Genomic DNA, 18,052 nt, shown 5'->3' on the forward strand with positions numbered 1-18,052 from the left:
CAACCTTTGGCAGATTTCCGCGAGCATAAAACAAAGCCAAAGAAAAGGCTTCAGAAAAGTTCTCAGCCCCAGCTTCCAGAATAGCCTATTCTTCCATGACCTCCCTCCCCTGCCTTGCAACCTGTCACGAGGCGTGGCTTAGAAGGATAAAGAAATGGATGTTCCAGGCAGAGGACAAACCTGCTGCGCCTTTTGATTGTCACCCATTGACATTCCGCGAAAACGGTGCACGCAAGCACTGGTGATATTTATTTGCAACACTCGGCGTGGGAACCCTGCTACATTCCCCTGGAAAATGTTCAAGAAGATCATTATTCTTGAAACTTACGTGGGGAGGAGATGGGGGTGCCAATAAGCGATGCGGGTCAAGCTGGAGACGAAGAGATGTGCCGAGATTTTCAACCCAAGAGCCCCACACGCCAATGCCTGGCCAGGGATCAATTTTAGGCTCATTCTCTGCGCGAAGGGCTTCTTTGACTAGAATTATTATCCATGTCTGGTCCACAAAAACAGCTCATGAAGAACGGATGAAAGGCGTCGATCCTGAAAGTGGCCATGGCCAACATGAAACCTTCTCTGCAGAATATCTATTGATGGCGCTGCAATCCCGCCATTATTGTCCGGCTCTTGGGGATATCCATTTCGGCTACCCCGGGTGTCGATTCCAATATTATTTGCGATCCATCAGTATCAAGTGTGGTATGTTGGTGATGTCGGAAAAAGCCCTTTTCCCATCTTCGTTGAAGATGCACGGTCGACTAAACTGAGAGTTCCACCAGCATTATTATTGTCCGCATGCCATGCTGTGCGACGTTATGATTATGGTTGCGGCGGAGTACGTGACGTTTGGCGGGCTGGATGGATGGAGGGCTCTTGATCACGTGAGTCATTAGATAATCATCACTTCGCAGCCACTGACGTCAGCCGCAACTGCAACCTTCCATCTGTCGTTATCCTGGCTTCTTCCATGTGTGTTGACTACATCCCGACACAACCCAGAGCAGACATCATTAGGGGCTACTGTAGCTAATTGGCCTTTCAGATCCCTTGTCCTTGACCTTTCTCTCCAGACTTCGACAATTAAAATTCTTCACGGGTACCTCGTCCATCTAATCCCCGACTCCCGGCTATTTATTCATTCTCTGAATGGACGGCTTAATGCAGCTTCCCCCATTCATTACTCGCTTGCATGACTTGGCTTGTTAGTGGCCTGCACTTTATACTTCCTGAAATTCCCCTTAGTTGCTTTTGTGGAAGGATGGAAGGATGCCTTGTGTAAAAAGCACTGGCAGACACAAGAGGATGGCACATCAGAGCATTCCTGACGTGCAACCCCATAAACACCGTGGCAAGCAAGGAGCCTTCTCTACCATTTGCCCGGTTCATCAAGTGCAGCCCATGCATATATGCCACCCCATGGCTCCGCTACTCAGGACGCTATGCACGGATGACACGCGGCGGATGATCCAGCAATTCCATCTCCATTGGTTGACGGGACAAGAAAATTAATTGATCTAAGAGGATTCATGAACTTGCTCAACCAACCCAAGATGCAATTTTCAAAGATCTCAGGCCAGCCCTTTTGAAATATGAATTCGAAACCGCAAATAATTTGGAAGATATTAGCAAGAATCTTCAACGCCATGATACGGGGTTCAACAATGGTTGGCCGAGCCCCTAATCTCTCAGAGGCGGCCGATGGAAATCTTGCGTTGCCGAAAAGTATGAATGATAATGCTTTTTATTTTGGTGAAAAGGATGAACAGGAATGCCAGCGCAGGGCTCTGAAAACTACCCCTTCAATCACTTTTTAAATCGTGAAGAAAACCAGAGACAAGAGAATTAGAAGTCGGACCTCACAACGTCCATATGGACAACCAACCGAGTATGGCAAAGAATCCAAAATCTGGTACTTATACATAACGGCCGACCATGTCCAATATTTGAAAATCGGAATGCTAAAGGCCAATTTCACCCCCGATACTCTTTTTTTTTCTAGTCGATCATGATTTCTGGAACAACATCCTAATAATTTTTTTTTTCTCTGCCAGAATTCAGAGGCCTCGCTATTTCACTGGACAACGTCTACTTTTAAATTCCTCATACTCCAACAAAATGCAATCCCAAAAATGGAAAGACAAAATTCAAATTCTTTCAACAAGAATTCATGGCCACAAAGTCGAGCATGGGTGCTTTACAGGGCTACCCTTAACCACGCAGAAACCCTGAAAAAAGTCTGGCCTTGCCCCGTCTGTTGCCGTATCATCTACCATCTTTCTCCATCAAATATGGTACCCAAGAAACACCAAGGGATAAAAATAACAAGCGACACTCGCAAACAGGCACTATTCCTTGAAATCTGAGAAGTATACATTCCCTCTACAGTCTAGCCTCTTCCCACCCTTTCAACGATTGATGCAGCCAGGGTAAGTAAAATAACCTCTAGTTACCCGCTACGCTATCAACTTGTTCTATAATCTTTGGCCTCTGAGGAGAATTAGGGTTTGCACCTGACGCTCGGTATCTCACCCTTCAATCCGGCTTTCAAATCAATGGAGACAATAATACCCATGTCATGTGCAGGAATGCTTTACAAACATCACTTAGCACTTTTCGCTTAAAGTGCGACAATGCCAAGGTGAAATAGCCACTGCAGCGGTTTATTTATCATTGCTTTCCCACAAGGAAAGTGTAACCTTTGCTCCGCTACATCAGCTCCATACACAAAAGTGTAACGTTTTGCTGCGTTACTCTAACTCCATCCACAAAGATATGCCCCTACCCTAATCCAAATTGTCGGGAATTTTTGGAACAAATCACGGTTACGTGTAGGTGTTATTGAACCTCATATCGACAATTCTCTCTCTACAACCTTCCGTTGCTGTCGCTGTCGCTATTTTTATGTCAATGCACACTTGGCGCTTGAAATACGTTATGGTAGTAGATAGGTGTTTCAGCAATTCCCTGAGCCAACTAGGAATCTCTCCCAAGCAGCTTTCTGAAAAACAGACTCGAGCTAAAAAGGAAATAAACAAAAATTCATCACTGACCTATGAAACAATTCCTGTTTGATTTGACCATTACTTTAATCCTCACCGTACGGCATATTTTCACGAGGCTCCATAGACGTTTGCTCTATCAATGTTGAACAAACATGACCTATGCAGCGCTGGTCCCCTTTAGTGAGCATCTCCGAATGTGGAATATTATATAGTCTCAACCCTGAGCATCCTGGCCGCAGAAATAATCTGATGAGGTCTCGATTCAAGCTCAAAAGCTTTCTTCCGAAACACCGGGGACCCTTTGCCAGTCAAAGGCTCGATAGCACTCCTCTTGCATAGAATATCATGATGCTAAAGGGACATATTCATATGGGATCAGGGAAATTATGGAGAAACCAGGAGATGATTAAATTATAAGTCCTTAGTCATTTCCGACTCATCTTTTTGAGGTTGGCATCTTCAATCCATATTTATATCACCATGCCTTCCTCCTATCTATCCCCTGCTCCCGAACAGCTCCGTGTTTCTGCTTAATGAGTAATGTTCGTCGCTGTAGAGCTTCCCTGAATTAGGTTCAGTCTCACCAAGAACATCGCCAGAATCCATTACCGCCACTCTCAGAAGCGTTCTAATTTTCTCCTATAGAGATTTTCCCCCTTGTCTCCGCCTGCTGTCATCATTTAGGGCGCGCTAGTTAGTTAAGATTTGCCTAAGAATGTCTGTATGTCAGCGTGCAGGCCGAGGGTCGGCTGCACCCAAAAAGGAAACTTGCGAAGTTATACGAATCTCCAAAGTTTCACCTGCACACAAAAGCGTGCCTTGGTTTTATACCCGTGTGAGATTAAAACATCAAAGTTCGGTCTGCCATTACCAAATGTTATATCCTAGTTGCCTCCAAGTTTTGCCGCCCCATTTTCAGCCAAAGATGAGGGGCTTATTTCACTTTCCCTCAATGGAAAAAGAGTAATCCCATCACAGCCGTTACACACAATGCCGAAGCCAACCTGAAACACCTTCACAAAGCTAACTAACTAGCTCCCATGCTCCCGTAATAGGGGAAGAACTCCGGTGGATCACTGGATCAGAGGGTATCCTAGTTTCCGGCTAACTACTGCCACTTGCTCAAGGATAGAAACCTTGGAACAACGCTCCCGTCGTACACAGACAGGAACCCACTTCTTAAACAAGGTGCCTGACGTGAAGGAATCGCAGAGCTCGCGGACTCTCATAATTTTGTTAATCTAAACTTCTATTAGTGCTTACTGGGTGTCGAGGGAGGGGGGCCTACACTTCTGAGTCTGCACAATGCGATGAAACATGTAAGGGCCGAGCCAGACGAAATGTCCATTAGTTTTCTAACTTCAGTAGCACGTCCGCCACGGCCTTCCATTTTGTTTAAAAGGCCCGCACATTTACTTCAGAAGCAAAAGCGAAATTTGGTGAGCTAGGATAGCAATATTCCACACAGTCGTCCAGTCTTTGCAAAACCTTAACAATCCATGGACCGTCTTGCCCAGCCCAGCATGATGAATGCTCACTAACTGAATCATCCGTGCCCCTCATGCCGACGCCTCGCTCTCTAGGCTCATTGTTAGCTATTAATGTGGTCTATCAGTGGTGGGGGCTAGGAATATGAGCTTATATCCTAGTAGGGACGGACGTTAAGGGGCCATCCCTGATATCTTGCAGAGGCCCTTTCAGACAATGTGAAGAGGGATGCGCTGGCTGGACAGGCTGCTCTGAAGGGAAGCCTGGTCTTCAGATGGATTCCAAGAGTGGGATGCTTGAGGTGGTGGAACAACTGGCATAAAAAAGAATGGCTTTTTGACAGCCCTGGATGTTCCTCTTGAAAAAAGGGGAGGGAACTGTTTAGTAGCATTTGCCGATTCCTAGGTATGTCCATGGAGAGCTGCGGTGGGGTGTTCATCATTTTGCCCCATGATCCAACAAGAGTTGAAGCGCACTTCATTCAGGGGCAATAATAGTAGATGCTCAATCGGCCTGCTGAGACATGCATGATTTCGATGGCAGGAGCTGAAGTTCTCTTCTATCATTATTCCCTCTCTAGAAATTTGCGATGTTTTAGTAAACTCAATGGCGGGTCGCATAGAAATCCGTTTCATACAGTGATGTTTCAGGTATATTTAACTTAATCCGTAGTTAACAATTCCGCAGAGTAGTCACGTGAAGCAGCATGATGGTCCCGGATCTCCTATTGGCTGAGAACACTTCCCGACTCTCTCAATCACTAATATTCCGCCCCGCAACATATCCGGAACCCAGATCGTCCCAGTTTACATCACTACATCACCTACACAAAAAGCACAGAAGAGACTACGAAAGGAAAGGAGTTCCAAACGACTACAAAAATGGCCATGCAAAATTCAAACCCCACAATCCTCAGTGCAGCGGACCTCCCAACCCGCCAACAAAAATCCCGCCACTCCGCCGCAAAAGCAGAGTCACAGTATAACGGCGGAATCTTTGCCCATGAACTCCAACCCACCTCAACTCTTCTCCACGATCCCTTTGCTACAAGCTACATTAACGGCAGCTCCTCTGAATCCGAAAGCGACAGTGATGATTTAATGGAAGAGCCCATCGACGAGCAGGAAATATACGGTACCTACACCTCCCCCCTCCCCCCTCCCCCCTCCCCCCTCCCCGAATTTCCCCACCCATACTGTATAATAATACACCCAACTCCCAAAACTAACCAAACACAACCCTCCCCCTCCCACAGACCTAATAGCCACCATCGCCGACCCAGAACACCCCATATCCCTCGGCGCCCTTGCCGTCGTCTCCCTCCCGGACATCTCCATCAAGCCCTCCCTCCCCAGCAACCCCGACTCCCCCCTCCGCACCGTCTCCGTCCTCATAACGCCTACAATAACCCACTGCTCCCTTGCCACGGTGATCGGGCTAGGTGTGCGTGTGCGGCTGGAGCAGTCGTTGCCCCCGCGCTTCCGCGTCGATGTGCGCATCAAGGAGGGCACGCATAGTACGGCGGACGAGGTGAATAAGCAGCTTGCGGATAAGGAGCGGGTTGCGGCTGCGTTGGAGAATGGGACGCTTATGGGGGTTATTGGGAAGATGTTGGAGACGTGTCAGTGAGTGAGGATTGGGGGTTTTGTTTTCTTTTCTGTTGGGCATAGGGGTTATTTTCTTACTTCCCGAGGGAGGGCGTTGTGTTATCGGCTCTTTCATATAGAGATGGGATGGCGTTGGGGTTTCTTCATTTCTTATCTATTTGCTTTGTTGCTATGGGAAGGAATTTGGATTGCATGCTTTCGATTGGGAGAGGGAGAATGAGATGAATGATATGACATAGTATAGTATCTCCCATGCCCGGATGTGTTTTGACAGAGACCGGGATTATTTATTTCATATCTAAAATTCTATACATTATATCATTTGGGTTTCATTCAATGCTTTTCTTTTCTTGCCCACAAATATAAATCAACCCCTACCTTAATTATACATAAATACCTGCAACCCAACCAAAATGAAATATTTCTTAACATATCAAAGCTACCTTGAAGCAAACAAGAAAATAGTAACCCCGGGCCAAAAAGATCGAAAAAAAAAAAAGAAAGAAAGAAAAGAAAAATCAGTTAACCACTACCCCTCCCCCAAAACCCCACTCTCCCTCAACCCCTTCCAAAGCTCCGGCTCCAAAAACTTACTAACACTCACATCCTCCGCTAAACCTTTGCGCCTCCTAGTCTTAAGCACAAAATCCCTCGCCGTCGCCATCGCACTCGCCATATCCAATGGCCGCAGCTTCACTTCCCTATCCAACGGATCCCCCGGCACGACACTCCACTTATCAAAGACAAGGCTTACCGTCGCCTGGCCCTGCGTGTGTATGCGCAGATCCGTCTCGAAGCCAAATGAGTCGATGACAGGGACTAGACCGCGGACGGCGTACAGTGGTGTACCGGCGATGGGGCCGTCGGAGAGTACGTGGCCGCGCCGTCGGGAGAGGACGGTGTAGATGGCAGCGACGGAATCGGCGGGACCTGTCATGGCGCAGGTGTAGATGGGTTCCATGAGGCGTGGGGAGGCCATGAGGAAGGAGGAGTAGACGGCGCGGCGGGCTGTGGGGATTATTTGGCCACCACCGCGGAAAATGGCTTGGTCGGCGAGGGAGATGTCGGTCAGTTTGAATTTGGTGTTGCGGATTGCTAGGGTAGGGGAGATTGGTTAGATTTTGCGCTAGAATGGTAGGTTTGTTTTTCTTATTATTTAGGGATGGGAGTGGAAACATAGTCCTTGACTTACGTTCTTCGCATAGGGGTCCTTCTCGAGTTCCCCAGCTGAAACCCTGCCGTATGGAATCTCGCACCGTCCCTAATAGCTTCTTATCTACTTGAGACGGCAAAGTGTCATCCTGGAGGATATTAGGACCCATTTCCTCAGGGCCAAATGCCCAAATACTCCGCGCAGCCAACTTATCCCAGTCGTAATTTTGTTCGAAAAACTGGGCGACTCTGCGAATAGGGTCGCGTATGCTGACCCGTCCGCTTTCGATGTCTTCTGCAATCCCATCATCTAGAGGCTCTGCGATCATTGTGATTTTGTTTTTCTTGTTGGGGGTCATGGCGTAGCACATAATGGCTGATGTTTCGACGACGGTCTCGCAGAAACGGGTGACGGGGTCTGAGACCTTAAGTTCCATCTCTGCGTAGAGGCGGCGGAGGTCATGGAGGACGCAGTCCATGTAAAGTTCTCCCGTTCCTAGCACAATGTGCTCACCAGATTCCTCGACCTTCGTAGATATTAATGGATAGCTCTTGTTGATTTTTCGAAGGCCCTCGAGCATCTTGGGGAGTTCAGAAGGATTGATGGGCTCAACTGCAACTTTGAAAACGGATTCGGTCATGTGTTTTATTGGCTTGAAGATATAAGCGTCCTCATCATCTTCAAGTTTCAAGGGAACCAGCGTAGCGGTCTTCACTATGGAGTTATCAACCCCAGATAGAAGTACCCAGTTTCCGGCAGGGACACCGCTCGTAGGGATGTTGTATCTGGTCTCTGCGATCCACGTATCCGCTATTGTGGCAATGACCATATCCTCCTCGTCGTCAATGGTGTATCCCTCGCCCAAAACTCGTACTTGCTGACCCGGTCGAGCAATACCACTCATGACTCTACCAAAGGCGTCGAACTTTGATGCATCCGGTGTACTGTATAGTTTTGTGACCTGGATTACCAAAGGTCCGTCCTGGTCACATGCTGACATTGATGCCGCAACTTTCGTATCCAGAGGCCCAGTGTAGTATTTTTCGAGCATCTTCTGTGCCCCCTCTTTAGGCGAGGGGATGTGCTGGACCACCATGTCAACGAACCCGTCAACAGGTCCAAAGAATTGTTCGCAAACGAGCTTTAGTAGGACCTTTGCATCCGATTTCAGCTGGGAAGGCTTTAGGAAGATTCCCAGGGTTGCTAGAGTCTCTTTAAGGTCCTCCGGGCTCTCGGAAATGGTGTGAGAAAAAAGCTTGTAGATAGTTTCCAAAACGAAGTAGACAAAAGTCCGTTTCGACTGTTCTTCAACGCCCTTGCGGGTGAACTTCCTGCTCTTAGGATTAAAGAAGATATCACCCCAGAGGCGGGCGCCAAATTCTGCAATATCGATGCCCGGGTAGGTGTCGGCATACATCTTGGCAAAAGATTGCAGCGTGAAGCACCAGTTCATGCTAGTGCAGGCGAAAGCGACATTCCCTTTCTCTGGGCTCAATCTTCTCTTTTCACCTTGGCCTGGTAGAGTCCGCTCAATTATAGTGTTCACTTCTTCGACGACATGTTTCAATTTGAAATAAGCGTCTGTAGGTGGAAGTTTCAGTTCGAGGATGAGCCGATCCATCTTGTTCACAACCAGCGTGAGAGGTAAATCCTCTAGCACAGCATACTTGATTATCTGCTCCGTATTGATCTGGACCCCTTCAACCACGTCAACTATCAGGACAACACCATCGACCAATCTGAACGCAGCGGCAACCTCGTCGACGAAATTTACGTGCCCGGGTGTGTCAATAATATTGAATAGATGCGATTTCCCGCGGGTGCCTTGTAATACCAAGCTCATGGGCGCAGATTTCATAGATAAGCCCCGTTCCCGCTCGACAAAATGGACATCCGTATATCGTAGTTGCTCATCCTTCCGCTTCCCAATCCTTTTATCCAGCCGTTCTGACAGATCGTGCGTCTGCATTACCAGGGTATCCATAAACGCGGTTTTTCCATGATGCAAATGACCGGCAAGGGCGATGTTTCGGGTTTGGTCAGGGAAATTTAGGAGGTCGGTCATAAATTCGCGAGAATAGAAAACGGACGGCAGATCCGCCTCCTGGACCGCGAATTTCTTCTGCTGGACGGGCGCGATGATGGGCTGGGTGAGCGGTTGCGCATCTTCCTCCTCGACAAGTGTTTCCACGCCTTCACCATACACCTGCTGGGCCGTTGGGTAATATTGTTTATCTTCATGTAGGATGACCGCATTCGAAGGACCTTGTTCTGTATTGATTTTGCGATATCCATGTCAGCGCTCAAAAATCCAATTATACAATGTCCGATAAAACTGACAACAAGGATGTGTTCAATTCCGTATGCATATATGTGATCATTACCATCTATTTCCATCAATTGCTGGTCATGAGCGACTCCTTCTCCGGCCTCTTCACCTTCCTCCGACTCGAGGTCATAGGCGTAAGCGTCTGGACGAGCTTCACCATGCCTAAGCTCATCTTCCGATTCCTCAGCCTCCCCAATATAGTTCCCGAACCTGCGCAACACAAAACCGTTAGCGCGACCCTGGTAGAGGAGCTGCTGAAACGCTGCTGCCTTGAAAGTAAAAAGCACCTACTCGTCGTAAAGATCATCCATGATGGCTGCAGCAGATTGATGCAAAGAAGCGCGCGGTCTGATTACTTGAGGGAATGAATCATTTCGCGAGCACCGGTTGCTTTGTAGAAGAAGTGTAATACAATATCTCACAATATTGCTTTTATAAATCGCAGCAATGGGGTTGGCGGGGAAAGCAGAGGTTGGTGCTTTGACTGGGTTTTGGCGTGGAAGCTTGCGGTGGACAGAAAGTTTCTTAGCTGGATATTTACTATGTAACTACGTTAATATTAAATAGCCTCAGGCACCAACAGAAAAAAATACACAGCTAGTTACTTTTTAGTGGCAGCGGATCAAGGACAGACTACTCCATACTCCATACAGCTGCTAACTTGATACGGACAAAATAATAAATCAAATAGCTTAATTGAAAATGGAATACAAAGATAAAAGCAAAAAATAAAAAGGAGAAACGTTGCTGCCTACTTAACCCCTATTGTTCCGCAATATATATGTATGTAAACACTGTTCTCGGCGTTAAATATTGCATGTAACTTATGTAACTTAACTTTGTCGCTCTCCCCCACCTATTTTACCGCCAACAGGCAACGCTTCTTTTACATCTTACTTGCTGCCAATCTGTGAATTTTCTTCTCTTGTGCCTTCGTGTTGTTCTCTATCAGCTTCGTTCTTCTGCTTCCTCTACCAATCGCTCCATTCCGTGGATCCATCGTGCTGTAATACATCGCTTCCCAGAGCAACCCCCGCCGCCGATATAGTCTAAACCATGTCTTCTCTCCCTCCTGTCTATATCGTCGCCTCCGCGAGAACCCCCGTGGGTTCTTTTCTAGGGTAAGTAGAGAGTTTCTAAATAGTTGCAGCATGCATTGCAATGGTCATCGAACAATTCGACTGTTTCTTAGCTATCTCAATATGTGGGGTATGGTGCAACATGCTGACGTTTCGTTGCCCCTCCATCTAGGTCTCTCTCTAGCTTAACAGCACCTCAACTCGGCTCTCACGCCATCAAGGGCAAGTTAATCTACTATTCTTGGTCCAGATTGTATAACCAAAGCTGACTTTGGACCCCGCGCAGCTGCCGTTCAGAGGGTGCCTGCGATCAAGCCCAGTGATGTCCAGGAAGTCTTCTTCGGAAACGTCCTCTCCGCAAAGTAAACAAACCCCCACTCAATCCCATATATCCTTCACATATTATTATTACCTTCAATTGGATGTATATGTATATCATATACTAATTTCATATCTCACAGTGTGGGACAAAACCCTGCAAGACAATGCGCTCTCGGCGCAGGACTCGCTGAGTCCACCGTCTGCACAACAGTCAACAAAGTGTGCGCCTCAGGCCTCAAAGCCATTATCCTAGGGGCGCAGACCATCATGACTGGCAACGCCGATATCGTTGTTGCTGGAGGCACCGAATCCATGTCCAACGCCCCCCATTACATCACCAACATGCGCACCGGTGCGAAATACGGTCACCAAAACATGGTGGACGGTATCATGAGGGACGGCCTCACTGATGCGTCAAAGAATGAGATCATGGGCCTACAAGCTGAAGAATGTGCTGCTGATCATGGCATCACCAGAGAACAACAAGATGACTATGCCATCAGATCATATGAGCGTGCCCAAGCTGCTCAAAAAGCTGGATTCTTGGCTGGGGAGATTGCCCCTATTGAAATCCCCGGTTTCAGAGGCAAGCCCGGTGTTGTTGTTGATAAAGACGAGGAACCAAAGAACGTACGTTTTCAGGAAGCCTTAACTTCAGAATATAACCCATCACTAAGAAAAAATATATACTAACCCTCTCTTCCACCTCACAGCTCCACCCTGAAAAGCTCCGCGCCATTAAACCCGCCTTCATCCCCGGCACCGGCACTGTAACTGCCCCCAACTCCTCCCCACTAAACGACGGTGCCGCAGCCGTCGTTCTCGTCTCCGAAGCCAAGCTAAAGGAGCTCAACATCAAACCCCTAGCCAAGATTCTCGGCTGGGGTGACGCCGCCAAAGCAACTAGCAAATTCACCACTGCCCCCTCCCTCGCCATCCCCAAGGCGCTCAAGCACGCCGGCGTCGCGCAGGACGCCATCGACGCCTTCGAGATCAACGAGGCGTTTAGCGTGGTTGCGCTGGCTAATCTTAAACTCCTGGGTCTGAGCGAAGACAAGGTTAATATGCATGGCGGCGCGGTTGCGCTAGGACACCCGCTCGGTGCCAGCGGTGCGCGTATTGTAGCGACCCTGTTGGGTGTGTTGAAGGAGAAGAAGGGGAAATTGGGATGTGTAGGTATCTGCAATGGAGGGGGTGGTGCTAGTGCATTGGTTGTTGAGTCTTTGCAGTAGGTTTGCAGATGGGTTTGTTGAGGGTGGGGATGATGGAGAATTATGTCCCTCTTTTTCAAAGCACAAATTCCCTGATAGCCGTCCCCACAAAGTAAGTACACTGACTTACTTTTATTTTTGTGGCACACGCATATCTCTCTCTCTCTCTCTCTCTATATATATATATAAGCCCCCTTTTTTTCACTCGTGGAAAAGAACATTTCACAGACCAATCAATTTGAAATAAATGATTCCTATGTATTGTTTTGCATAGTTTCTCTCATATGGGGAAAACTGTACGTATGCGTGGGACTCATATCACTTGTTATGCAAACTAAAAATTTCCGAAATAAAATGATGGATATAACCATTCATCACTAAAAAATTAACTGACAGATTTCCGCCTACAAGAAAGTATGTATGTATATATATCAAGGTACAAATTTGAAAGGGGGAAGAGTATGAACTAGGCGACAAGTTACATTTATACACTCCACATATAAACATGGATCTATCTACCTAGGTATATCCATATATTTCCCATCATACAGCCCAGCCTACCCCATCTCCTCCGCTCTCACAGTCAACTCCTCTCTCACCCGCTCCCCAAATACCGATTTGAACACCCCATACTCAGCTCCAACCCTCGTGATAACCTCCAACGGCAGCACCACATGCCCACGTAGCACCGGCGAAATCCGCGCACTAATGTCTATCAACCAGCTCACCTGCGGCAATATCATCTGCGGAAACAGTGCCCGCTCAGGTATCACGCGCCAAATGATCGGACACATCGCCACCTTCAATGCCGTGAGGTACATGAACAAAAGCAGGAACATCGCATTCTTCTCCACCTCCCCCTCCCACTTTGGCCTCCGCCCGGTTCCCGCCCCCGCGCCTCTCACGGATGGCGAGATGATGTAATTTTGGAAACTGACCTCGTCAATGGTGCACAGGACCACATACGTCTTGTGGAACGAATTGAATGCATCGACCCACGCTCGTCGCTGCAATGCCTCGGCAGCATCGAGGATGGCTGCGTAATAGTTCTGGTGACATTCGTGCTGTAGGAGTGGAATCAATGCCCTCAATGCATCCGCAAAGCGCTTGACAACGCACATATTAATGCCCATGTCGATAGCGTCGCCAGGGTCATCGTCGAGATCCTCAGCGTCGTCGTTGCCGGTGAGGGTCAGGTGTGAGAAGCGCGTGCGCGGGTCGAAGCCCTCTTTCAGGCTTAGGAGTAGGGCGTTGCGGTCGAGGCCTGTTATGGCTGCGATGTGGCCCGTTAGGGGTCCGGAGCCGCGGATTAGAATGAGGAAGTCAGTAAAGCCGTCACGCAGGTGGGATGATTGCGTCATCAGAGCGTAGCAGGTTGCAAACATGGCGTTGAGTTTGGGGATGTTTGGCATGGTGGACGCGGTGGGAAGGCCGGCATGTGCGTGCTCGTCTATTGATTGTTGGAGACCGCGGAGAGCGAGGCCGCGATGGGATAGCATGGTTGAGTAACCGTGCATTTCCTCAAGGCCTGAACCGGCCATGGCGACAAGGGAGAGGTGCGAGGCGCCCAAGGAGATGATGGCGACAAGGGAGAGGTGCGAGGCGCCCAAGGAGATGATGGCGTGCATAAGGAATTCGTGCTTTTGAGAAGTCAGCTTGGATAGTCATGTATGGGAGGGATGCGAGAAGTTATGGACACATGTATATAAATACACACATATGTGTGTACTGCACATATTTACCTGGTGGGCGAGAAGGGGTATCTCAGTAATCCACACTGTATCACAGCCATCTGGCAAATACGGATAGCCCGCAGTCAAATAATGGTGGAAGAAGCGCATATCGTCCATTGTGAAAAAGGGGGAAACTGCGGCGGCGCGGGAGCTGGCCTGATAGCTAGTGGAGGCAGCATTGGCGGCCTTGTATAGTGCATAACAGGGACATAATTCTTGTCGTTATAATTTGATTGCAGACGACGGTGGGGTTGGTGTGATTGGTGTGATTGTGATTTGAACAGCGAGGGATAAACGCAATCGAGCTGCCTTAACATGCAATTGTCGCATGCTGGTCGTGTTTCGGGGCACTTTTGTATAGATAGAAAAGGTAAGATATACATTCAATAAGAAAATGGTTGAAAATTGTAGAAATATGTCCTGTCCTGTAGGGATGGATATTCGCATACCTTTACTCATTTGCGACATTTGCCATGGTAGTTATCGAGGAAAAAGCTGTTGGTTCTACTCATGCCCATCAACTGAGTGCGTTATGGCATGTTATATTAGATGCTGCTTTCCTTTCCCGCCCCCCTCCGATATATGCAGAACTTAGCGTATTTGTTCTGACTGAAAAAAAAAAAAAAAGACAGGGGCTGGCTTCGGGGCCATTTTCCATTGCCATGTCAGCATTTAAATAGTCTGAGCGGTATCTCCACGCCATGGATAAGTGGACCTTATGGGGCTTTGTAACCTGTCCACTCCCAGACAAGCTCCTCTCTGCCTGGGGGTCGCGGAGGAGAGTCAAAGTTCTGACCTGCACAGCTAGCTGGGTTTTCAAAAGATAACTACTAAAAACGCCCTGTTCAGCTTCTGGCTTCCAGCCCGGTCCCCTCATTCATGGCATTGGTAGTTAATCGAATATTCTAGCTGGTGTACTAGCCCGCGTTAAATATTGCTGGGGTGAAGGATCATGACAGTGATGACGCTGGCCAACAGTCTTGATTGTCCTCCGCTGCTGACTCGAGCTGCAACGAAACGCGGGGTTTATGCTTAATCCGTAGTTACAGGAAAGGGTGAAAATTAAGCTTTTTCTTTGCTGTCAGCCGAATGCCAGATACATCACTAACTTTTGATACCGATGGGTGGTGCACAGGATGAGCAAAGTCGGAGTTGTAGTCTCAATCCAATGGATGTAGAACCGAGCCTCAGGGTGAACTCTTGACCAGCAATGATCAATCCTCAACATATGAACCATATATCACTATATCACATCAATCCTAGCAAGCAACCTTATATTGCAGGCAGGCGAGGGTATATAGATGAGATGGTCTTCATGTCTTTTTCACGAGTGAGCCGGCTCGTGAGCATCCTGGCGCTCCGAAAGTGGCATGCTGACAAGCCAAAGCACAAATTCTTCTTTCTTGAACCACTTACTAGTTGGGCTCTAATTGTCGAGACGCATATTATGTTGGTGAGCAGATTCACTATTCAGTTCAGGTTTTTAGGATAGGGGCCCATGATTATTGGGATAAAAGGTCCGCGGAGCTTGGGGTATATCCCCGTGGCGTTGAAGAATCCACAGCGTGGAGAACCTAGAGTTTCAACTGCCGGCAACATAGGGGCATTTTGCCGGTGGATTGAACTGGGTATGAGGCCCGCCATTTTTCGCCTGGCGGAAGATTATTTACTATTTTAACATAGGGCTGGAGCGGTGAGCCTGCCAAGGAGCCATCCGAAGGAATATCAAGGGGTGCTATAGTTTAATCTGCCTCGAAGTTGGACTCCTTGTTTTGGAAAGGGGCCATTAGTGAGAACTTTATGACTGGAATGTAAATTGGTACTGGTACTACATGGTTGAAAAGACATGCGTTGATACTCACCTGCTCAACAAAAGCTCATTGTGTGTGAAGTCCCAACAAGATATCAGATGCCGCCGGGATTGATCAAGCCATCAGGAAACCGGACCCCAAAATCCTTAGGGGGGGATCGGACTTCGATTCCGAACTCCTGGTAAGAGATGGGGTTGGCTGGGTAATACAGCATGCCGAGAGGTATGCGACAACAGGAAATTAATTTAGGAAACGGTCCTAAGCAATTTGCTGTGATCCATCCTTGCCAACGAAAGCCACGGGTTATCGCGGGACTTCTGAGAAATTTGTAGGGAGTAGAAGTATAAAAAAGGAGACCGAAAGAGGGGCAAATCATTATCCAATTGAGCAAGTCAATATGTAGGGCAGAAAACAAAAGGATAAAATATGTCATATATATGTATATATCTCTCAGAGGTCTATATGTAAGATATATATGTGGTACAGCGAGAACCAGCCGTCAAAAGTCAACCAGTGGTGCGGAATATTGTTCAAAAATAAGAATGAACGGTTTATATCAAAACAAAAAAATAGAAACGAAAATGAAAATGACAAATAACACCAAAAATAGGGACACCCCAATTTTCTTGTCTGCTTTCAAGCAAATGCCCCAACAAGAGCCATGAGCAACGCCCCAGCCGCAGCCGCCATACACGCCTCAACCCTACTCCTCCCCCTCAGAGTCTCATAACTCTTATCACTCAAAAAGTCCTCCGCCAACAACTCCACCAGGCCTGCAAATAGTAGTAACCCACTACTGAACGCATTCGTCATTCCCACCATCAACAATCCCGCTGTACTGGCCGGGTCGTATAGGTTATGTAGACCCAAGCCAATAGCCTGCCCAATGGGCGTGGTGGCACCGTAGGCAAACGCCATAAGCCACGGTTTGGGAGACGATGCGGGGAACAGGGCGGGAATTAGAGAGGCGATGCGCGCGCCCAGCGCGAAGCCTTCGAAGGTCTGGTGGAAAGAGATAGCGACGAGGAGGACGAGGAAGGAGGTGCCAGTGGCAACGCTGAGGGCCATGCCGATGAAGACGCTGTGGAAGAGGATGCCCGCTTCGAGGAGTAGGCATTGTAGGAGCTGCTTTTGCGCGGCGTGGGCGCTTATGGTTTGGGAGGACGGGTGGTGGTGGTTGTGGTTATGGCGGGGGTAGTGGTGGGAGCGGGACTCGTTGTAGGTGGAGGATGTATCTGGGAAAGGGTCTAGCTCTTCAAGGTCAAGATCTTCATCGTCTCCGGCTTGTGTTTCGCTGCCTCTAGTTTTAGGGAGCATTGGCTCACTGCTCCCTTCCTCCAAAGCCAAACCGTGCGGCGATGAAGAGCCTGGGTTGGAGGGAGAATCCTCGTGTGGGTGAGGAGTACTACGGATTTTTCCTAAATGTACGCCCCCGCGACTATCGCCATTTACCAGAGGCATCGAGCTGGTCTCATGGTATTGGGGCCCCTCATCAATTAGGGTATCGTATTCACTGCCATGGACATGTTTTGCACCCCTTAAAGCAAAGAACATCTCGATGGTCACAACGATCATGACAGCGACCATTGCGACTAGGCCAGCGGTAGCTGGGTATCCCTTGTTCCAGAATCTTGGTAAACATGGGTGGGTTAGGGAGATGAAAGCGGTAGGGAGGAGATGGACGAAGGCGGTAGCAATCAACACGCCTGTGCCGAAGTGTCTAGATAAAAAGAGGAAGTGTCGGGGGATCGGCAGGCGTGGGAAGCGACGCGCAATAATCGGGAATGAGCATGCTGGACATAGAGCAGTGTAAATATTAGAAGCATGTAGAACGAGCAATTGTAACGATAACGTGACAAACTAACCAAAGGTACTGAGCACCAAAATAAGTACTAATGCCGCAACGTGCAGCGGAGTGTTATATGTGCCGGTCCTTTCACCGCTGCCGCATGTTGAACCGTCTGGTGCGTTTCCGTCTGCGCTGTCGCCGCCCGCTCTGGTGTCAATGCCAACATATCCCCGCCGTTCCAGCTCCGCCCTTAGAATCGCAAGGGGAATATTCGTTAATGAAGGGCCTAGGTGAAGTCGATAGTTTAGTCAAAGGTTCCTTTCCCACATCGCTATCTATATAGCAATTATGCCATGGACATCTATAGTAGTCCAATCTTATAGAAAATGCCGAACCTACCTCCGATCGAAACCCCGGGACCCTTGCCATCACCACGATCACCCGCTGCCAACATAATTACAAGCTAAAGAGATGTTGTTATCGTTATTGCAACCAAAAATCCCAAACTGTTCATTCCGCCAATTTCCAT

The 18,052-nt window shown here is 48.2% G+C and overlaps 5 protein-coding genes across 5 annotated transcripts; 2 read left to right on the forward strand and 3 right to left on the reverse strand.

The window, feature by feature from the left end:
* Positions 1-104: 104 nt before the first annotated feature.
* On the forward strand, positions 105-6,546 carry BDCG_03995 (FAM96B protein). Its single transcript, XM_045419662.1, has 4 exons — positions 105-699; positions 780-4,895; positions 5,178-5,624; positions 5,746-6,546. Exons 3-4 carry the CDS (start codon positions 5,372-5,374, stop codon positions 6,117-6,119), a joined length of 627 nt encoding a protein of 208 aa, XP_045275913.1. The 5' UTR covers positions 105-699; positions 780-4,895; positions 5,178-5,371; the 3' UTR covers positions 6,120-6,546.
* BDCG_03996 (elongation factor 2) lies at positions 6,269-10,119 on the reverse strand. The gene is made up of 4 exons (XM_045419663.1): positions 9,871-10,119; positions 9,635-9,789; positions 7,290-9,521; positions 6,269-7,192 (listed from the first exon to the last, which is right to left on the reverse strand). Exons 1-4 carry the CDS (start codon positions 9,888-9,890, stop codon positions 6,627-6,629), a joined length of 2,973 nt encoding a protein of 990 aa, XP_045275914.1. The 5' UTR covers positions 9,891-10,119; the 3' UTR covers positions 6,269-6,626.
* An 83-nt stretch (positions 10,120-10,202) lies between these two features.
* Positions 10,203-13,336, forward strand: BDCG_03997 (acetyl-CoA C-acetyltransferase). The gene is made up of 5 exons (XM_045419664.1): positions 10,203-10,700; positions 10,831-10,880; positions 10,945-11,020; positions 11,120-11,609; positions 11,693-13,336. The coding sequence occupies exons 1-5, from the start codon at positions 10,636-10,638 to the stop codon at positions 12,209-12,211; spliced, it is 1,200 nt and encodes a 399-aa protein (XP_045275915.1). The 5' UTR covers positions 10,203-10,635; the 3' UTR covers positions 12,212-13,336.
* BDCG_03998 (C6 zinc finger domain-containing protein) lies at positions 12,499-15,573 on the reverse strand. Its single transcript, XM_045419665.1, has 4 exons — positions 15,340-15,573; positions 14,373-14,990; positions 13,933-14,273; positions 12,499-13,830 (listed from the first exon to the last, which is right to left on the reverse strand). Exons 3-4 carry the CDS (start codon positions 14,038-14,040, stop codon positions 12,748-12,750), a joined length of 1,191 nt encoding a protein of 396 aa, XP_045275916.1. The 5' UTR covers positions 14,041-14,273; positions 14,373-14,990; positions 15,340-15,573; the 3' UTR covers positions 12,499-12,747.
* A 797-nt stretch (positions 15,574-16,370) lies between these two features.
* On the reverse strand, positions 16,371-17,977 carry BDCG_03999 (ZIP family zinc transporter; the record flags this gene model as incomplete). The annotated part of the gene is made up of 3 exons (XM_045419666.1): positions 16,371-17,527; positions 17,600-17,809; positions 17,923-17,977. The coding sequence occupies 3 exons, from the start codon at positions 17,975-17,977 to the stop codon at positions 16,371-16,373; spliced, it is 1,422 nt and encodes a 473-aa protein (XP_045275917.1).
* Between the last annotated feature and the right edge of the window lie 75 nt (positions 17,978-18,052).

The sequence above is a fragment of the Blastomyces dermatitidis genome (genome assembly GCF_000003525.1).
Source record: "Blastomyces dermatitidis ER-3 genomic scaffold supercont1.4, whole genome shotgun sequence".
Taxonomy (NCBI): domain Eukaryota; kingdom Fungi; phylum Ascomycota; class Eurotiomycetes; order Onygenales; family Ajellomycetaceae; genus Blastomyces; species Blastomyces dermatitidis.